The following is a 16,011-nucleotide window of genomic DNA, read 5'->3' on the forward strand; positions in this document are numbered from 1 at the left end:
TTACCTTTTACCGCGCATACCTTTGCTTTTACTCCAAAGTGAGCATCACCATCAGGCCATTTCTACTTTTTTTTTTTTTTTTTGGCCTCTACATGGATGTCATATGGAGCGCGTTGTGTTGACCCTCCACCGCGCGCATTTGGCAGCAGCGAAAAACACTGTAGATATTTAACAGAGGGGGAGTAAACACTCAGGGGGGTCACTAAGTACATTTATTTGCATTCTCTTGCGTTTGCGTGCGCGCCCGCTTGTGCCGCCGCCACGCCCGCACGATTATACTTACTCTTCGAACGCGAAACTGAGCAATCGTGCCAACGGGGAGGTATTGCTGAAAAGCAGCTCGTCGAAAATGTATTCACGTGCAGAAGCACATGCGGTGGCATATCATCACATGTGATTTCGTGGATGTATAATACCCGCGCCAATGCGTACGTGCGGGAATGCCTGCATGCGGACATATGTGGATGCATAAATCAGTGCCACAAACTGGCAAAGTGGTGATCACCTCGCACGATGTCGTCATGCGTAAAGCAAATTGGTGCGCCCTCGCATAAGCGCGGAAACCCCTCAATTGTGTAACCTTGAACGTCCACATATATGCCCACAAATCATTGGGCCTTAACATGTGCGCTTAAAAGGTGCCCGTGTGAAGGCATCCTGTGAGGGAAGCTTTTCTTTTCAGTTGCACACTTTAATCGCGCAAAGGAAGAGAAATCAACCAATCATGTAATTTTTAAAAAGGATTTTTTTTTCTTTTTTTTTTTTTGCAAAGTATACTGTACTCCCCTTTCGCTCATTTTCAAGAAAACACACCGGTTTGTTTTTTTCCCAGAGGTGTAAACATGCGGTAATAAATTGATCAGGTGAATTTTCCCCTCTTCAATTTCACATCGTCACATTTGTCCTACATTTACGCGCAGAAAGAGGTGTGCGGAAATTTCAGCCAATGTGTTTCAAATGTGCTATTCGGTTACGTCCATTTTTGTAAGTTCTTCCTTTTTACACATTAAGGGTTATTTATTAAGCTCATCGTACACCATTGGAGGATCTGCAATTCTGGCCGCCTTTGCAAATACCCCTTCCTCTTCGCATCAAAAATTCAACACATCGCAATGGTAAATAAATACGCTTAAAAAAAAATGAAGCGGGAAAGGATTAACCTCTAAAGGGGGTACATTTTGCTCTGCTGATGCATCGTGTTGTGGCCTTTTGCCGCTTTATTGAATGTGATGCGTAATTCTCTATTATGCATGGGGAGGAGGCATACGTTCACGTCAGTTTTTCCCCGCACATTTCAACCAAACTTCGAAGAGGTACCATTGGTTCTTTTCACACTTTGACAATTTTGGAAAAGTTAAAAATGCCGTAGTGAGTTATGCCCGCTTTTAAGAAGGGTAAATTTTCATCCTACAAACAGTAATTCCGCTATAAGCACTGGGAAAAAAAAAAAAAAAAAAGCAAAAGAACATGTCACCCTCGTGAACTCCGCACCAAGGTGAACGTCACACAAAAAGAAACCTTCAACAAATAAACGAACGTATGATAACCGCATAACTGTGGCAGGCGCCCATATTTTGGAGCCAAAAATTGGATTAAAAACAACGTGCTTCCCTGTGAATATGCAAGTGGCACACGTACGCACATAATTAGCTAATTGCCCGAATAGCTATTTTTCACCTGGTCTCGTTTTACCTGAACGGGTAAGGTAAAAAAATGGATCTTTTCGAAAAAAAAAAAAAAAAAAAAAAATCCACCGAATTATGCTAGCCAAAAGTTCTTTTATTTTTGCTCCCAAATGGTACGTAAGGAAAACACCGCTTTGAATGAAGAATAGGTCTACACAAAGGGCGAGCGAGGAGACCACCGTCCAGGGCAATTTTTAAAAGTCACCATTCTTGTAAAATTTTTTTGAAGTGCTACAAAAAAGAGAGAAAAAATTATCGCCATGTTATGGACGATGTGTACATGCAGGACAGCACGCAACCAGTAGTGCGATAATGTGAATGCAGAAGTTTACCGCCCCTCCCCGTGCACTTCTTACTGTAGGGGCAACGCTGGCGAGGTCAAAAATATACCTGTCTGTGAATATATACAACGTCCACATAGCGCTGCGTACATTTCTGAACGAAAGCGATTCATCGCGAAAAGCATCTCAGCTAAACGCTTCTTAGCAAAACGCTTCTGAGCAAAACGCCCCTCACAAACAATGAACAACTCGTGCAAATGCCTGTACAGACAAGTCATCCGCTCCTGCAACAAAACCTTCAACGCCGATGTGGAGGCCAAAGTGAGCGTGCTAAATGGAGTGAAAAATATGATCAGGGAGCAACTGACAACCAAGGAAGAGAAGGATATAAAGCAGCAATTAATAGAAGCTAACGATTTTATTAAAAATAATATCATCCAGGCAGTGTATAATAACAACACAGGGAATTATAAAGTGGAGCTGAAGGAAGAACAAGTCAAAAAGGGGTCCATAACCCTGGGAACAAAGTTCGAAAATAATAAGTTTCCTTTTTGATGAAGTTAGGGGGAACGCTCAGTAGGGCAAATTGACCAACCTGAGCATCGCTAAAACGAATGCAATGTGGGGGGGAAAACACCACATAACAGTTTTATAACCCCCCGGTGGGTGCTTTCTTGCGTCTTCCCGATGCACACACGTCTTATCGCGGTCGCGATTACGTCACAATTACGTCGGGATTACACTGCATTTTACATCACTCCGTGTCCACCCTCCCATCACTATTTATTCCTCCTCAATTTTTCGCGCGGAATAAATGCCTTCGTGTGTATCACCTCATTAGTGTAATTTCAAAAATGCAATGACAGCCCGGTGTGAATGGAGTGAAAAAAGGGGCGACGATGGTCACGACGCACAAGCCCCTGCGCACACCGCTGCACACGTGAATGAAAGCCTAAATTAATTAAGGACAAAAAATAAAAAGTAAAAAAAGGGAAAGCGTTTAACGAATTTTGTAAAATGTTAAAAACGAAAACGGTTTGTGAAATGCGCGAAAGGAAGCGGCACCATGGTGTACACATCCCGGAGAGCGCATCGCTGTTCGGATGACCGGGCAAATATGTGCCCCTACAAACTAAATACAAAAACAAAGCAAAAAACAAAACAAAAAAAAAAACAAAAAAACAAAAAATAAAACATCAAATTGGTAAAACTAAGAGGACAATTTGCTCAGTGCGTAAATAGACCGGGTGGGCTGCGCAGAACTGTAACTGGAGTGGCTGCGCCCAGATGGAAATGTCATCTCTACACAAGGAGGAGGCATAACCATGGATCATTTTTTTCTTTTTTCTTCCAAAAGGAGATGGGGCATATCTTCAAAGGGGTTCACTGCCAAGAATGCGGCCTCCCAAAAAAGCCAGCCTATTTGGGACCCCCCTCCCGTACGCATTTGCACCCTATTACGACACCTCACATGTTCACACATGCGGTCACCTCACCGGAAGAGGAACGCCCCGACGACGAAAAGCACAACTGCTAGGAACCCAGACAAGGCGGAATTCCCCCCAGAGCTAATCATGCTATTGATCTTCTGTATGTTCTCCTTCTGAACACCATCGAAATCGTTTAAGGACTCACAACTTATGTTAGGGACGATTTTATTTCTCCCCACACACACCCCTACAGTTGTTGTTCCAACGATCTTATACCCATTTTGACACTTGAATTCTATTTTCTCTCCTAACACATAAAAATTTTTGTTAGGACTGAAAGAGATATTGGGCTCGTTCGAAGGCTTAACGCAAATTTCATTGTCTGTGACTTTATATTTTTTTTTAATGCTTCTCAATTCTGCCTCCTTTTCCGCAATTAGCGCTCCTTCCAATAGCACGGACGGGTTGGGCCTTTCGTTTAAATTGACACAAATGCTCGTTTCTACGCTTATCCATTCGTCGTACTGGTCTCCATGGCCACTGCTGTGGAAGTTATGCTTTAAGATGTCCCGCTCGTGTGGAGGGCTCCCCAGGTTGCCTTTCCCCGCGGGGTGCCCTCCTGGGAGTTCATCATTTTCTGCGTCGGCGTGGCCATCCATGGTAAGCTGCCCAGGTTGGCTAGGTTGACCCGGTTGACCCGGTTGACCATCCTGACCGCGCTCACCAGGCTGGCCATCTTTATCCGCCACGCTCGCATCCTCGATGATACTCTCCGTTACGACTTCCGTTGGTAACGCCACTAATTTTTCGGGTGGCACTAGCAGTTCGTCTCCCTTGGGGGTGCTCTCCCCACTTGGAGCTTCATCCGATGGTTCCTTTCCCTCGCTCCGTTTCATGTCGCTTCCTTCTCCATCAGCGCTGCTTCCCTCCTTCCCTTTGCCTTTACCCCTCTTCTTTTCCAACTCGTCGTCAAAATCTTCGTCCTCGTCTGCCCCTTCTCCTTCCAGGTCCTCCTCTTTTTTCGCCCCTTCCTCATCATTCACGTCGTTAAAATCGGGATCTTCATCTGCCTGCAGCCCCTCACCACTATCATCATCATCTTCGTCGTCGTTGTCGTCTTCGTCATCCCCATGCGCTTTCCCCTTCTTTGCGTTTTCCTTCTTGGTCTCCTTCCCGTTATTGCCATTTTTTGGGTTTTTTTTTTTTTTTTCATTCGATTTTAATTCCAATAGGGATAGGAACTTTTCATCCCTAGCAATGCTTCGCGGGCCATCTGATCGGAGCACATGATAATTGGGGTGTCCACCCTCTTCGCTTTGTCCGTTTGCCCTGTGCACGTCAATGACTCCGCCAAGTTCGCCTCCCCTCTGCTCATGTGGTTCCTTTTTATGGCGCTTCGCGGCACCCCCTTCCTTGTGCTTCCTATATTCATGCTTGTAGGACATCCACACGCAGTTAAAATTCGTCTTCTCCTTACTACCAAAGTTTTTGTACTGCTCCTCCATCATGTAGCATGACCCCTCCGAGTTGAACAGCTCGCATGCGCGCACGTCCGACCCGATGTCCGAGCCGAACACGTTGATGTTGAGGAATCCTTGAAGGGGGGGGGAAATGAAAAAATAAAAAATGGGAGGAGCAGCGAAATGGACGAAGCAGCAAATGGACGGAGGCGGAGCAGCAAATGCAAGCACTAACGGGAAGACACCTCTCAACGGCGCCAACTGCGGAGACACCCCTCTCCTCCGCTCATCCCAAACGGCGAAGAAAAATCACTCGAGGAGTACCTTCATTTTCGCACCCGTTGATGGTGAGCTTACACTCAGTGTATCTGTAGCAATCCCTCTCTCCCAAACTTTTGCAATTCTGGAAGCATGCCTTATAGGAGTGATCATAGAAGCAGTTCCTACTCTCCGTACATTCGTTTTCATTTTTTAAATTAAAACATGGGCTCTTTATTTCTATTTGCTTATTAGCGTTGTCGCTATGGAATGACTTAAAAAATTCTTCATCATTGTTGTACTCGTAATCGGCGATTCCTCCACCGATGGGCAGCTTTTCCCCTCCACCGATGGGCAGCTTTTCCCCTCCACCGATGGGCAGCTTTTCCCCTCCACCGATGGGCAGCTTTTCCCCTCCATTGATGGGCAGATTTTCCCCTCCATTGATGTTCTTTTCAGTGGCTATTTGGCTGGGGGTGTCAGCATGGTTCAGCTCCCCCTGGTGGTCACTCGGTACATCCCCGCGCTGTGCACTTCCCTCGTGTCTTTGCTGCGCGTTCGGTTCGACTTCTTCTCGGCCCTTCCCCTGGAAGAATGAAAAGGCTTCGAAAAAGGGAAATAAAATAAGCATAACATGGCATAGCATAACATAACATAACATAACATGCGCGGTGCGCCTCGCCCTTACTCGATCTAAGGTTCGGGTGCCCATCCTCCCCCTCAAGAGCGGTTGTCTCCTCGAACGTTTGGGATGTCTCCCCTTCTACAGTGTCATCCTTCCGAAAAAAAAAAAAAAAAAAAAACACAAACGGGCGTATTTGTACGATCAGGCCGATTCACAGATATAGAAGCACCTCTACATCCGTGTGTTAACACCACATGTGAGCTGCACAAACATAGAGCACGCTGAGCAATTATAAACAGCTGTATGCGCACTCTCACACGGCAACATGAGTGCACGCAAGCCCGTGCACGTTGCGAACCTTTGGGGGTATTTCCTCCTCCATGGTGGTTCCCCCTCCCCAGGCGGACTCCAACTTGTTCTGACCCCCAAGCAGCGCATGTCCCCACTTGGGCTCCTTCGCCCGCAATTGGACGTTATAGCAAAGCAAATGTGCTATTATTATTCCGCGTAGTAAATTCATTTTGTTTTTTTCTATTTTGTTCTGTTCTCTTCTCTTCTGTTCTCTTTTGTTTTATTTTTTCCGTGTGGGAAGTGAAACTCCGCAAGGACGTGGTTTAGCCGTATGCAAAATTGCTCAGCCGGGGCCCCCATACATGCATTTCCGCTGCATACAACATGTGCGCGGTCGTATGGAGCGCGCGCTGCTACGTGGTACGCGCGTACGCCTCTGTGTAGCCGCGGATTTGCGGCTGCTCTGGCGTCCGTCGCTTTGTGTGCAAGTGCGCGTTGCCCAGTTGGCGGTGGTTCAACGTGTTGGTTGTTTCCGCCGATTTGGTCGCTTTCGTCTCTTTCACCGTTCTGTCTGTGCCCCCGGTGTGCTCCCTTTCCACTTCCTCTTTATCTTTACCTTTACCTCAACCCTTGGCAAATCGCTTGGCGTAAAAATGGCAGCAAAAAGGGGATGCGAACATGTAGGGGGCAGGAAGTGCACGCATCACCGAGCATGTTGACTCGCTCGACAGATAGGCAAACGAGTAGGCAAAGAAAACTGCGCTTTTTTTTGCCAGAACAAATGGACACCCACCTGGTCGTATTGCACGTTGTATCTTTTCACTTAATGCACGCGAAGTGCATGTTGGCGCGCGACGCACGCGGAAGAAGGAAAAAAAAAAAAAAAAAAAAAAAAAAGAAAAGAAGTGATAACATCCGTTTAATGCATGCCAAATGTGGATACAATTTTTTGCGCTAACAGGACTGCTATATTATGGTACCCCCTCTTTGGAAAAAAAAAAGAAAAAAAAAAACGCCATTTGTTCAGCAGAACGTTTCAGGGAAATGCCTTTTCAATTTCAGTGAACTTTGTGTACGCTTCGCGGCGTAGGAACGGGGCCTCCGTTTTCGCCCCCGTCCGATTAGTCCACCAGAATGGCCCACCTGAATGACCCACCTGTTGATTCCCTTCGGTGGAATCCTCCAATTCGCCGCACTGCGCCGTTTGAAGCGCCCCTCTTGGCCTTTCCCCCCAATGCACGTAAGTGCTACGCGGCGGGTTCACTTATTCCCATTTTTTGCGTTCCTTGGAAGACGCGCGCAACTGTATGGGTGGGGGGGTCCCAACACGAGATGTAGCACTTCCACGCGCAGCTCATATGTTGCGCCAGAGCTGTCGCCCCCCAAAATGGGTCTACCAAAAATGTATGGAATTTCCGTGGGGGAAGAATAAGCCGTTCACCCGTAATGTTGTACGTGTCCCCTCATGGGGAAGAAACTGTGATAGCGTTGTGGCGATCTGACCAAAGCGCAAATTACAACTGAATGAAAAAGTGGACAAAACTTCATAGTAATACATTCCGGATGGATTAACTTAAAAAATAAAAAATGTTAAAAGGGAAGAAAAGCCGTTTGAACGCTCTTGCAATGCAGTTGTTCCTTCCCCCGCGAAGATTTATTCCTCTCGCGGTTACCCTTTTCGTTGCGTTCTTTTTTTTATTTACTCGTTTTGCCTGTCTGCCGCGCTTCCTCTTCCCTTTCCCGCAAATTAAAAAGAGGAAGAAAATTTCATTAAAATGAGTTAAAAAAAAAAAAAAAAAACGACAGCGCGGGGCACTTCCATTTCACTTTAATACAGACTGGCAAAACAACCTCATATAGTTCCTTTCCCCCTTTAATGCCATTAACCCCCCCAAAAATATGCGGACTTGTCAAAAGAATATGCAGCGTGCGGACATCGCGTCGTATTTTTTATATATTATACTCATTGGGGGAAGGGCAGGGGGCGCGCCAATCCTCACCAAGCAAATGCGTATAACTTACAACGTGTTATTATTTATACAAACAGAACTGCGCCAGTAAAATTCCTATACTATGCTTGTACAGTTTGACTCACTATGCGTTATTGCATCCCGCGGGAAGAGCCCCTGTTATATGCGGCCCAATTTCAAATGAATCAAATGAACTTATTGAGGTTTCCCATTTGACGCGGCACGTTTTATATGCTATATTAAAATTGCTTCTCAAATGGGCGTTTTTTTCTCTCCACTTGTACAATTTTTTTTTTTTTTTTTTTTTTTTTTTTTGCCCTTTTGGCAAATTTGAAATTAAATTAAATTAATTTATCTGTAAGGCAGTTTTGCCAATCCCGCGAAAAGGATTTTTCTCTGTTTTTGTCATTTTTATCGTTTTTCTTATTTTTCTTATTTTTCTCGTTTTTCTCATTTTGCTAATTTTTTTCCTTTTTTTTTTCCTTTTTTTTCCCCTTTTCGAGCGGCGCGCAAAGATATTGTACTTACATATGCAGCCCTGCGCGGCTCGCGAATGCCTCCCAGCGTGGCGCAAATCGACGAGCAGCGTCCGCCCGGTTGAATATACGCGTACGCCTAAATGTATGCATAAGCAAGTATATTTGCGTAAATAAGTATATTTTCATAACTATATATATATGAATAAATAAGCGTATTTGCATGACTATGTTTACGTGCGCGTCTTAGCTGTTCCCCGCCGCGAGCGCATATGCGAGATTCACAAGCGAATTCACAAATATAATATAGCCAACCCGAACGCTGTCGCGCAGTTTGGACGAAGTGCTCACCCGGTTTGGGGCCCACGTTTGCCGCTAGCGATTAACCAAGGGGAGACCGCCAAGAGGAAGCAAAACTGGACGGAGCGAAACGGAGCAGTTATGACAAAAGCGTGACAAGCATAATCCATACGTAGCGAACCGAAGTGCACAAAGCAGAGCATACCACTCATACGCTGCAACCCACAAATAGAGGCCACCCCCCCAGCACACTGTACAAACCGAATTAACTTCCGCACGCCCGTGTCTACTGCCCACCCCCAGTAGCAACGAGCTGAAAAAAAAAAAAAATTATTCCTCGTTTTTCACTTTTAAAGGCATGAAAGAATTAGTGGGAAGATCGCGAAATGAAAGAAAGCTCGACGGAATCTACAACAAGCAAAGGGACGCACTCCTGCACCAGTACAAAAATGAAAGAGAAAGAAACAAGGACATATATGCCAATTTGAACAAAAGGAAGGCCAATGAGACTATTCCCTTTCCAGAAATATACGAGAAAAAAAGAAAAGCGGACAAACCCAAGGTGGTGGACTCCTCCAAAGAGGGCACCCAAAAAGGAGAAAGCAGCGTGAAAGGGGAAGAACAACCCAACCGAGTGGACGACTCAAATGCAAAAAACAAACGAAGTAATAGCAGCATTACCCTCTTTAAGGGAATCCATATGATTATATATAGACACATATTTTCAAAAAGCAAATTCGTCAAAAGTGTAACCCTTTTTATAAACCTCTGCATTAACTATCTTAATAATCAAAATAAAAATGTTTTTTTTTTTGCCTTTGATAAAATAGTGAGAGTTTTCCTTCGAAATTACATCCACGATGATGAAGGGCAGACAGCATCACACAGCATCTACACCGTTTATAGTGAAGACGAGCTGCATATAAAATGCATGGTCTCTCTGTTTGATAAGGTTATTAACAGAATTATAGACAATCGCTTCCGCATAAGTGCGAATGCTTGCCAGTCGGAGGAGGCCGCAAATGATGATGGCCACTCGGTCAATACGGATGGAGCGACGAACGAGGCCCCCGATGGTGGCGAAGGTAGTGGCGCGTCGCAGCATAATGCAGAGGAGGATACCCCCAAGCAACGGAGCAGCCAAGCAGCGGATCAGCCAAACACCGTAGTTCTCACCAAACAGGAGAGAAAATATCTGAAGGCCCTCAAAATCAGGGTGTACTATCTAATAATTTTGTACAAGCTTAATGATAATTTTATTTTCAATAAGTTGATTAGCATTTATAGGCAGATCTTGGAGGAGCTGCTGCGGGAGTATGAGCAGTTTGAGGAGGCCGTCTCTCAGGAGCGGAGGAGGCCCGCGCGGGGCACGACAGGTGGTGCGAATGTCACCTCCACCGCTGATCCAGCCGATGCCGCTGACCCCGCCAATCCCGCCGCTCCCGCCGCTACCATGGACGACCTCGCGGAGGATGAGGACTTCCTGCACCTCCAGGAGAAGTGGACCCTGCCGAGCGACTACGAACTGTTTAAGATCAAGCGCAGCGCCTTCGTCAAGTGTATGTCCAAAGTGTTTCACTTCATCCACGTCAAATGGGCCAGCACCCTGGTGGAGAGCCTGCTGCTCGACGTGTATTTTAAAAAACACATATTTGATACCTGCGATGAAATACTCATTGAGAAGCTCCAGTCCGCAGCCAAAGGAAACATGAACAAGAGAAAAACTCCCACTCACTCTCCCCATGTTTTATCCATAGGAGAATCCCTAAATCCGGTGGTGGACGCCCGGGCGGAGAAAATCGTGTCTCTCCATGGTTCGCACGTTTGGTCTACGAAGCAGATGGAGCGGTAGTTCGTGCGGGAGGCCTGGCATATGCCTACGCCTTTTTATGCCTTCCTTCCCAGAGGAGTAACTTCTTTTACAAACGCAGCATTTGGTTGTCCTTCGTGCCAGTCGGCATGTCCCCATACATGTTGCCTTTCTTTTTTTTTGCGACTCGCCTCTCAGGTGCCGCCCACCGCCTCGGCCTGCTCTCCGCAGTTTGATCCTTCCATTTTCATCTGCCCATTTTTATCCCCCCATTTTTGTGGCCGCGCCGTCCGGCCGAATTTGTGCATCGTTCCGCCCCACTGGGAGGTGCCCGCCTTTTTTTCAACGCCAATTTGGCTGCTGAGCGGCTAACTGATCGGCCAACTGAGCGCACCTTTCGCGCGGACAAGTCGGGGCAGCCGGGCGGGTGTATCCCCCCATGTCGCCGCCACCGCCACCGCCACCACCACAACCGCGCCTGCCGACACTATCCAGACGGTAGTAACTTTTTTGAGGGCTGTGTTTTTGGTCACCTGAATTGGTTTATAAAATTAAAAACGTATTAAACAAAAATTAAAAAGGGGAGAAGAGAACCATGGGCTGACGAATATGCATAAAGGGAGTAGTAAAAAAAAAGGGAGGGGCTAATGTTACAAAAAGGGGGGGAGAAAAGGACAATAAAACGTGGTGAGGAAAAAGAAATAAAATGGAAAAGGGCAGTTAGACATACCTGCAGTAGGCACATATACGTGCACGTCTGTATGTCCTACCTTCGCTGAGGCGGCATAAAGGGAAAAGTCCCCCCCCCGGGGAAGTATTATAAAAAATAAAAAAAAAACAAATGCACCCATATTGCGATATGCACACGTAACACCTATTGGAGTGGGCTGATAGGGGGCAGGAGCGCGGCATGTTTTGGCGGGGGGTCCATCAGGAGGTGGGTGCGAACACTCACGTGAGACTTCAACTAAGCAGTTGCGCGGTTTGTCCCCCGGAGAGCCATCGAAGCGCCCATCCAAGCGTCCATTCCACCGCCGCGATTGCTTCATCGAGATGGGGCGGCTTCTCCGCTGCTTCACTTCCCCGCTTCCTCGCCGCTTAACCGCCTAACCTGCGTGGTGGCGCGGGTAGTACTTGGAGAGGACGTCGGACTTGATCTTCTTGAGCATGTCCTCGGGGAAAATGCGCAGCAGCTCCCAGGCGATGTCGAGCGACTGGTAAATGTCCCTGCACTCGTAGGTGTTCTGCGTGATAAACCGCTTCTCGAATTTGTCCAAAAACTCCAAATATAATATATCATCGTTAGAGAGGGCCTCCTCCCCGATGACTGCCTTCATGGCCTTCACGTCCTGCGCAATGGCATAATTACTATACAGCTGATCGGAGACATAGGGGTGGTCAATTCGCGTCATGTTCTGCCCGATGCCACTTTTCATAAGCCTCGACAAAGAAGGCAGCACATTGATGGGAGGGTAAATCTGCCTGTTATATAAATTTCTATCGACGAAGATCTGCCCCTCTGTAATGTACCCTGTGAGATCCGGAATGGGGTGGGTAATATCATCATTGGGCATAGTCAAAATGGGGAACTGCGTTATGCTTCCATTTCTTCCGTCAACTCTACCAGCTCGCTCATATATCGTGGAGAGGTCACTGTACATATAACCTGGGTAGCCTCTCCTGCCTGGCACTTCCTCCCTGGCAGATGAGACCTCCCTGAGCGCATCAGCATAGGAGGACATATCTGTCAATATTACAAAAACGTGCATTTCTTTTTCAAACGCGAGGTACTCAGCTGTCGTCAGTGCTATCCTTGGAGTGAGGATCCTTTCGATGGTTGGGTCATTTGCTAAATTTAAAAATAAACAGACTCTTTCCATTTTCCCATTCTCTTCAAAATCTTGTCTGAAATATCGAGCAGTTTCCATATTCACTCCCATGGCACCAAATACGACTGCGAAATTGTCATCCGAGTGATCCAACACATCTTTCCCTTGTACGAGAGAGGCCTGCCTACATATCTGTGCGCCTATTTCGTTATGGGGTAACCCTGCTGCGCTGAACAATGGGATCTTCTGTCCTCTAACGATGCTATTCATCACATCAATGGTGGAGATCCCCGTCTGAATCATTTCCTTTGGATACACTCTACACTGGGGGTTGATCGGATTGCCATTGATGTCTAAGTAATCATCCGCCAAAATGTTAGGACCCTTATCGATTGGCTTTCCACTACCATTGAATACCCTCCCCAACATTTCGTCACTCATTGGCATTTTCAAAATGTCCCCACTCACTTCCACGTAGCTGTTTTTATTGTCTATCCCACTGGTTCCCTCGAACACCTGGATGACTGCCTTCTTCCCGCACACCTCCAGTATCTGCCCTTGCCGCGTGGAATTGTCGCTCAGGTGGATGGTCACGATTTCCGAGTACTTGGGGAACTTCACGTCTTCGATGATGACCAGCGGCCCTTGCACGCCTGCGGGGGGGAGCGGCACAAAGATGGGAGAAACGCGCATTTAGCAGTTCACGCGCATTTAGCAGTTCACGCGCATTTAGCAGTTCACGCGCATTTAGCAGTTCACGCGCATTTAGCTATTCACACGCATGTAGCAGTTCACGCGCATTTAGATATTAACACGCATGTAGCTGCTCTCATCCGTGTAGCCATTCACACACGTGAGGGGGCCCCCTCTCCGCCGCTGCGCCGTCGAAGCGCGTACCCGAAATTGTCTTGTACTCGAGCCGGGGGCACACCTTGTAGTCGCGCACGGCGGCCATCGCGTTCACCCGCGAGGCCTCCACTTTGGTGGTGATCGTTTCCTTGCTCATGGTGTCACGTCGGCGATGTGGCTCAGGGGAAGCGGCGCATACGTGAGTGCGAACAATGCGGCCAGCACGTGGGTGGGTGACTAACGAGCACGGAACGCCTCGGTCGGCTTAATCCAACGTGTAGCAGCAATATGCCGTGGCCGCACGTCGTGCAAGTCGATTAGCGCTGTAACGAAGGTACAATCGTTAAGCGTGTTCCTCTCTTCACGCATCAAACAGTTGCGAATGCGTGCCGATCAGCAGTAATGGCAGAAAAGGAAATGCTACAGAGGGGATGCGCGTTAAAAAGGGAACCTATTCGTGCATCCGCGTACGCAATATGGGAAAAAATGAATAAAGAAAATGTAGATATGGGGGGAAAACCGCTATGTATGCGCCCATCACACTTGCAAAGCTACTGCTCTGGAAAAACTCGGCGAACATGAACGAACGGACGAAGGCGTATGCTCAGTGAATGAATTAAAAGGACGCAAAAAAGGGAAAAAAGAAAAAAAAAAAAAAAAAAAAAAAACCAAAGAGGGGCAAATCTTCCTAAACTTGCTTACGAATTATTTTTCGATGCCTCCGTTTAGCGCTGAAGAAGAGTACATTTTGCAAAGCATTGCATTATGCTATACCATTCTGTTTTTTTTTTTTTTTTTTTTTTTTTTTCCCCGCTTTGTATTTTCTTTTTTCCTTTTTTTTCTTTTTTTTTTTTTTTTTACGCGTAACACTTCATTAGCGTGTATGCCGAAAGGGAACACATCGTGGTAGGGGCCGAGCCTCCGTGAGGGCCTCATCCAACCTTGTTGTACTCCCTTTTGAGCGTTTATATGATATATAGTAGCGCTGAATCTCCCCTTATGGGGTCTCCTCTTTTCCGTCGTACCTTTTAATTTCATTTTTTTCCTTCCCCTGGCGGGAATGTTAACACCTTTGGAATATCCTCTTTCTTTTTTTTTTTTCTTTCCATTTATTGCCCTCAAAGTGGGTGTACATCACCCCTACAGGTGAAGTGCGTCCACCTGCGATTCTTTTTCCAGCACAAACGCACGTCGTTTTTTTTTTTTTTTGCATGAACATATTGAGCTGTCACGAAAAAGCTACTTCTTAACATATCTGTACGTTGCTAACGTTTGTTTCGTGTGTGCCTCTCTTTTGGGGACCCAACCCAGTTGTGTAACTCCCCATCACCACGATCACACATGCGTAAAAGAATTTCATGCGAATGGAAAAGAGCAGCGGTAGATGATTCCTTTGATCAACATGATGCATTTCTAGTGGGGGCGAGGAAAGACGCCCCACTTTTTGTTCCTTCCGGGGTGAACTATTCGCACAACAGGGTCAAACCAAATTGGTTCATTTCAATTTGGTACATTAAGTTGGGGGATAGACAGTAGGAGATAAAAAAAAAAAAACGTTGTGGAGATGGACCAGTTTCCCCCCCTCTCGTTGCCTCTCCCCCCCCCGTCAGTCACCACGAATTGTAAAAATGAGCACCTTTGCCATCCCCCTCAAAAGGTATGCACAAACACACACACATATATATATATGTATGTATATAATAGTGTTGACCCCCCCATGCGCGTGCATTTTTTCTCCCCCAAACGGAATGACCTTTTGGGTACCTCGCCAGCACAGCTGCTACGTTTGCCAATTGGGCACCTCTCAGGGGGGCACACCTACCAGTGGAGCGACATTTGCTGAAGACCATCCGGGTAGGAGTGAACTCCCAGGTTGGTCCACACAAAGGGGGGGTAATCTTTCCAACCGATTTTCTCATACGTAAAGGGTAGGGCGGAGGAGGAAACACACCTACGGGTTAGCCTTACTATGCATGAGGTGGCGATGGGCATATAAAACGCGTTTATCGCGCCACGGGGAGGGAACAGTTAGTCCCACACGTAATGACCTATTCGCGGTTAATTGGGGGGCCAATCTCTGCTCCCTCCCACATGAACATATAGCTACTTCAATTGGAGCGGTTTTAAAATATCCTTGCGGACTGCTTGCTCGGGGAGATCTGTACCAGGCATGCCCGTCAAACGTCACCCGGGAGGGAGGTTGTCCGATTGCGCTCGCGAGATTCGACAAGATCTGCGAACAAATGAAGAGGAACTCCAGAGGGAAAATATGGCCACTCCTTCACTTAGGGAAAAATATGATCTTTTGGGGGAGAACTGGTCAAGCGGCTGTGACAAAGGGTATCCTTTTTTTTTTCTTTTTTTTTTTTTCCTCCTTTTAAAAGGAACCGTGTGGCATGGAAAATGCGCGGCCATCATATTAACACACATGGCTAGCTCTCCACTTCTATTTTCCCCCCCAGCATTGCCGACCGAATGGCAATCTGCGTAATTGCGCCTTTCACTGAGGCTGCTTCTCGCAAGGCGGCGGTGGGGATACAAAGATGTGAGCCGTGCGCAAAATGCACACACAATGCATTTTGCGTATGCGTGTCCAAGAGCACGCGCGGGTATCTTCACCGCTTCGCCCAGGGGTAGCTACACGCACGCTTAAAAAAACGCACACACACAAGCAAATATATATATTATATATATGTATAATTACCTATTCAATTGTACATCCAATTGCATGTTCAATTGCACATGTG

General features: G+C 46.7%; 4 protein-coding genes across 4 annotated transcripts, besides 10 other annotated features; 2 read left to right on the plus strand and 2 right to left on the minus strand.

Moving 5' to 3' along the window:
- Positions 1-713: 713 nt before the first annotated feature.
- Positions 714-736: a microsatellite.
- A 773-nt stretch (positions 737-1,509) lies between these two features.
- Positions 1,510-2,521, plus strand: PVX_000950 (hypothetical protein, conserved; the record flags this gene model as incomplete). Its single annotated transcript, XM_024731165.1, has 1 exon — positions 1,510-2,521. Exon 1 carries the CDS (start codon positions 2,207-2,209, stop codon positions 2,519-2,521), a length of 315 nt encoding a protein of 104 aa, XP_024586985.1. The 5' UTR covers positions 1,510-2,206.
- Positions 1,697-1,719: a microsatellite.
- A 555-nt stretch (positions 2,522-3,076) lies between the features above and the next one.
- Positions 3,077-3,130: a microsatellite.
- Positions 3,131-3,458: 328 nt separating this feature from the next.
- PVX_000945 (hypothetical protein, conserved) lies at positions 3,459-6,259 on the minus strand (the record flags this gene model as incomplete). The annotated part of the gene is made up of 4 exons (XM_024731166.1): positions 3,459-4,990; positions 5,181-5,717; positions 5,803-5,890; positions 6,098-6,259. The coding sequence occupies 4 exons, from the start codon at positions 6,257-6,259 to the stop codon at positions 3,459-3,461; spliced, it is 2,319 nt and encodes a 772-aa protein (XP_024586984.1).
- Positions 4,456-4,498: a microsatellite.
- Positions 5,703-5,750: a microsatellite.
- Positions 5,867-5,887: a microsatellite.
- Positions 6,229-6,285: a microsatellite.
- A 586-nt stretch (positions 6,286-6,871) lies between these two features.
- Positions 6,872-6,905: a microsatellite.
- A 1,351-nt stretch (positions 6,906-8,256) lies between these two features.
- Positions 8,257-8,285: a microsatellite.
- Positions 8,286-8,491: 206 nt separating this feature from the next.
- PVX_000940 (hypothetical protein, conserved) lies at positions 8,492-10,628 on the plus strand (the record flags this gene model as incomplete). Its single annotated transcript, XM_024731167.1, has 2 exons — positions 8,492-9,029; positions 9,133-10,628. The coding sequence occupies exon 2, from the start codon at positions 9,135-9,137 to the stop codon at positions 10,626-10,628; it is 1,494 nt and encodes a 497-aa protein (XP_024586983.1). The 5' UTR covers positions 8,492-9,029; positions 9,133-9,134.
- Positions 10,629-11,124: 496 nt separating this feature from the next.
- On the minus strand, positions 11,125-13,421 carry PVX_000935 (vacuolar ATP synthase subunit b, putative; the record flags this gene model as incomplete). The annotated part of the gene is made up of 2 exons (XM_024731168.1): positions 11,125-13,068; positions 13,313-13,421. 2 exons carry the CDS (start codon positions 13,419-13,421, stop codon positions 11,693-11,695), a joined length of 1,485 nt encoding a protein of 494 aa, XP_024586982.1. The 3' UTR covers positions 11,125-11,692.
- A 2,159-nt stretch (positions 13,422-15,580) lies between these two features.
- Positions 15,581-15,604: a microsatellite.
- Between the last annotated feature and the right edge of the window lie 407 nt (positions 15,605-16,011).

The sequence above is a fragment of the Plasmodium vivax genome, chromosome 3 (genome assembly GCF_000002415.2).
Source record: "Plasmodium vivax chromosome 3, whole genome shotgun sequence".
Classification (NCBI taxonomy): Eukaryota; Apicomplexa; class Aconoidasida; order Haemosporida; family Plasmodiidae; genus Plasmodium; species Plasmodium vivax.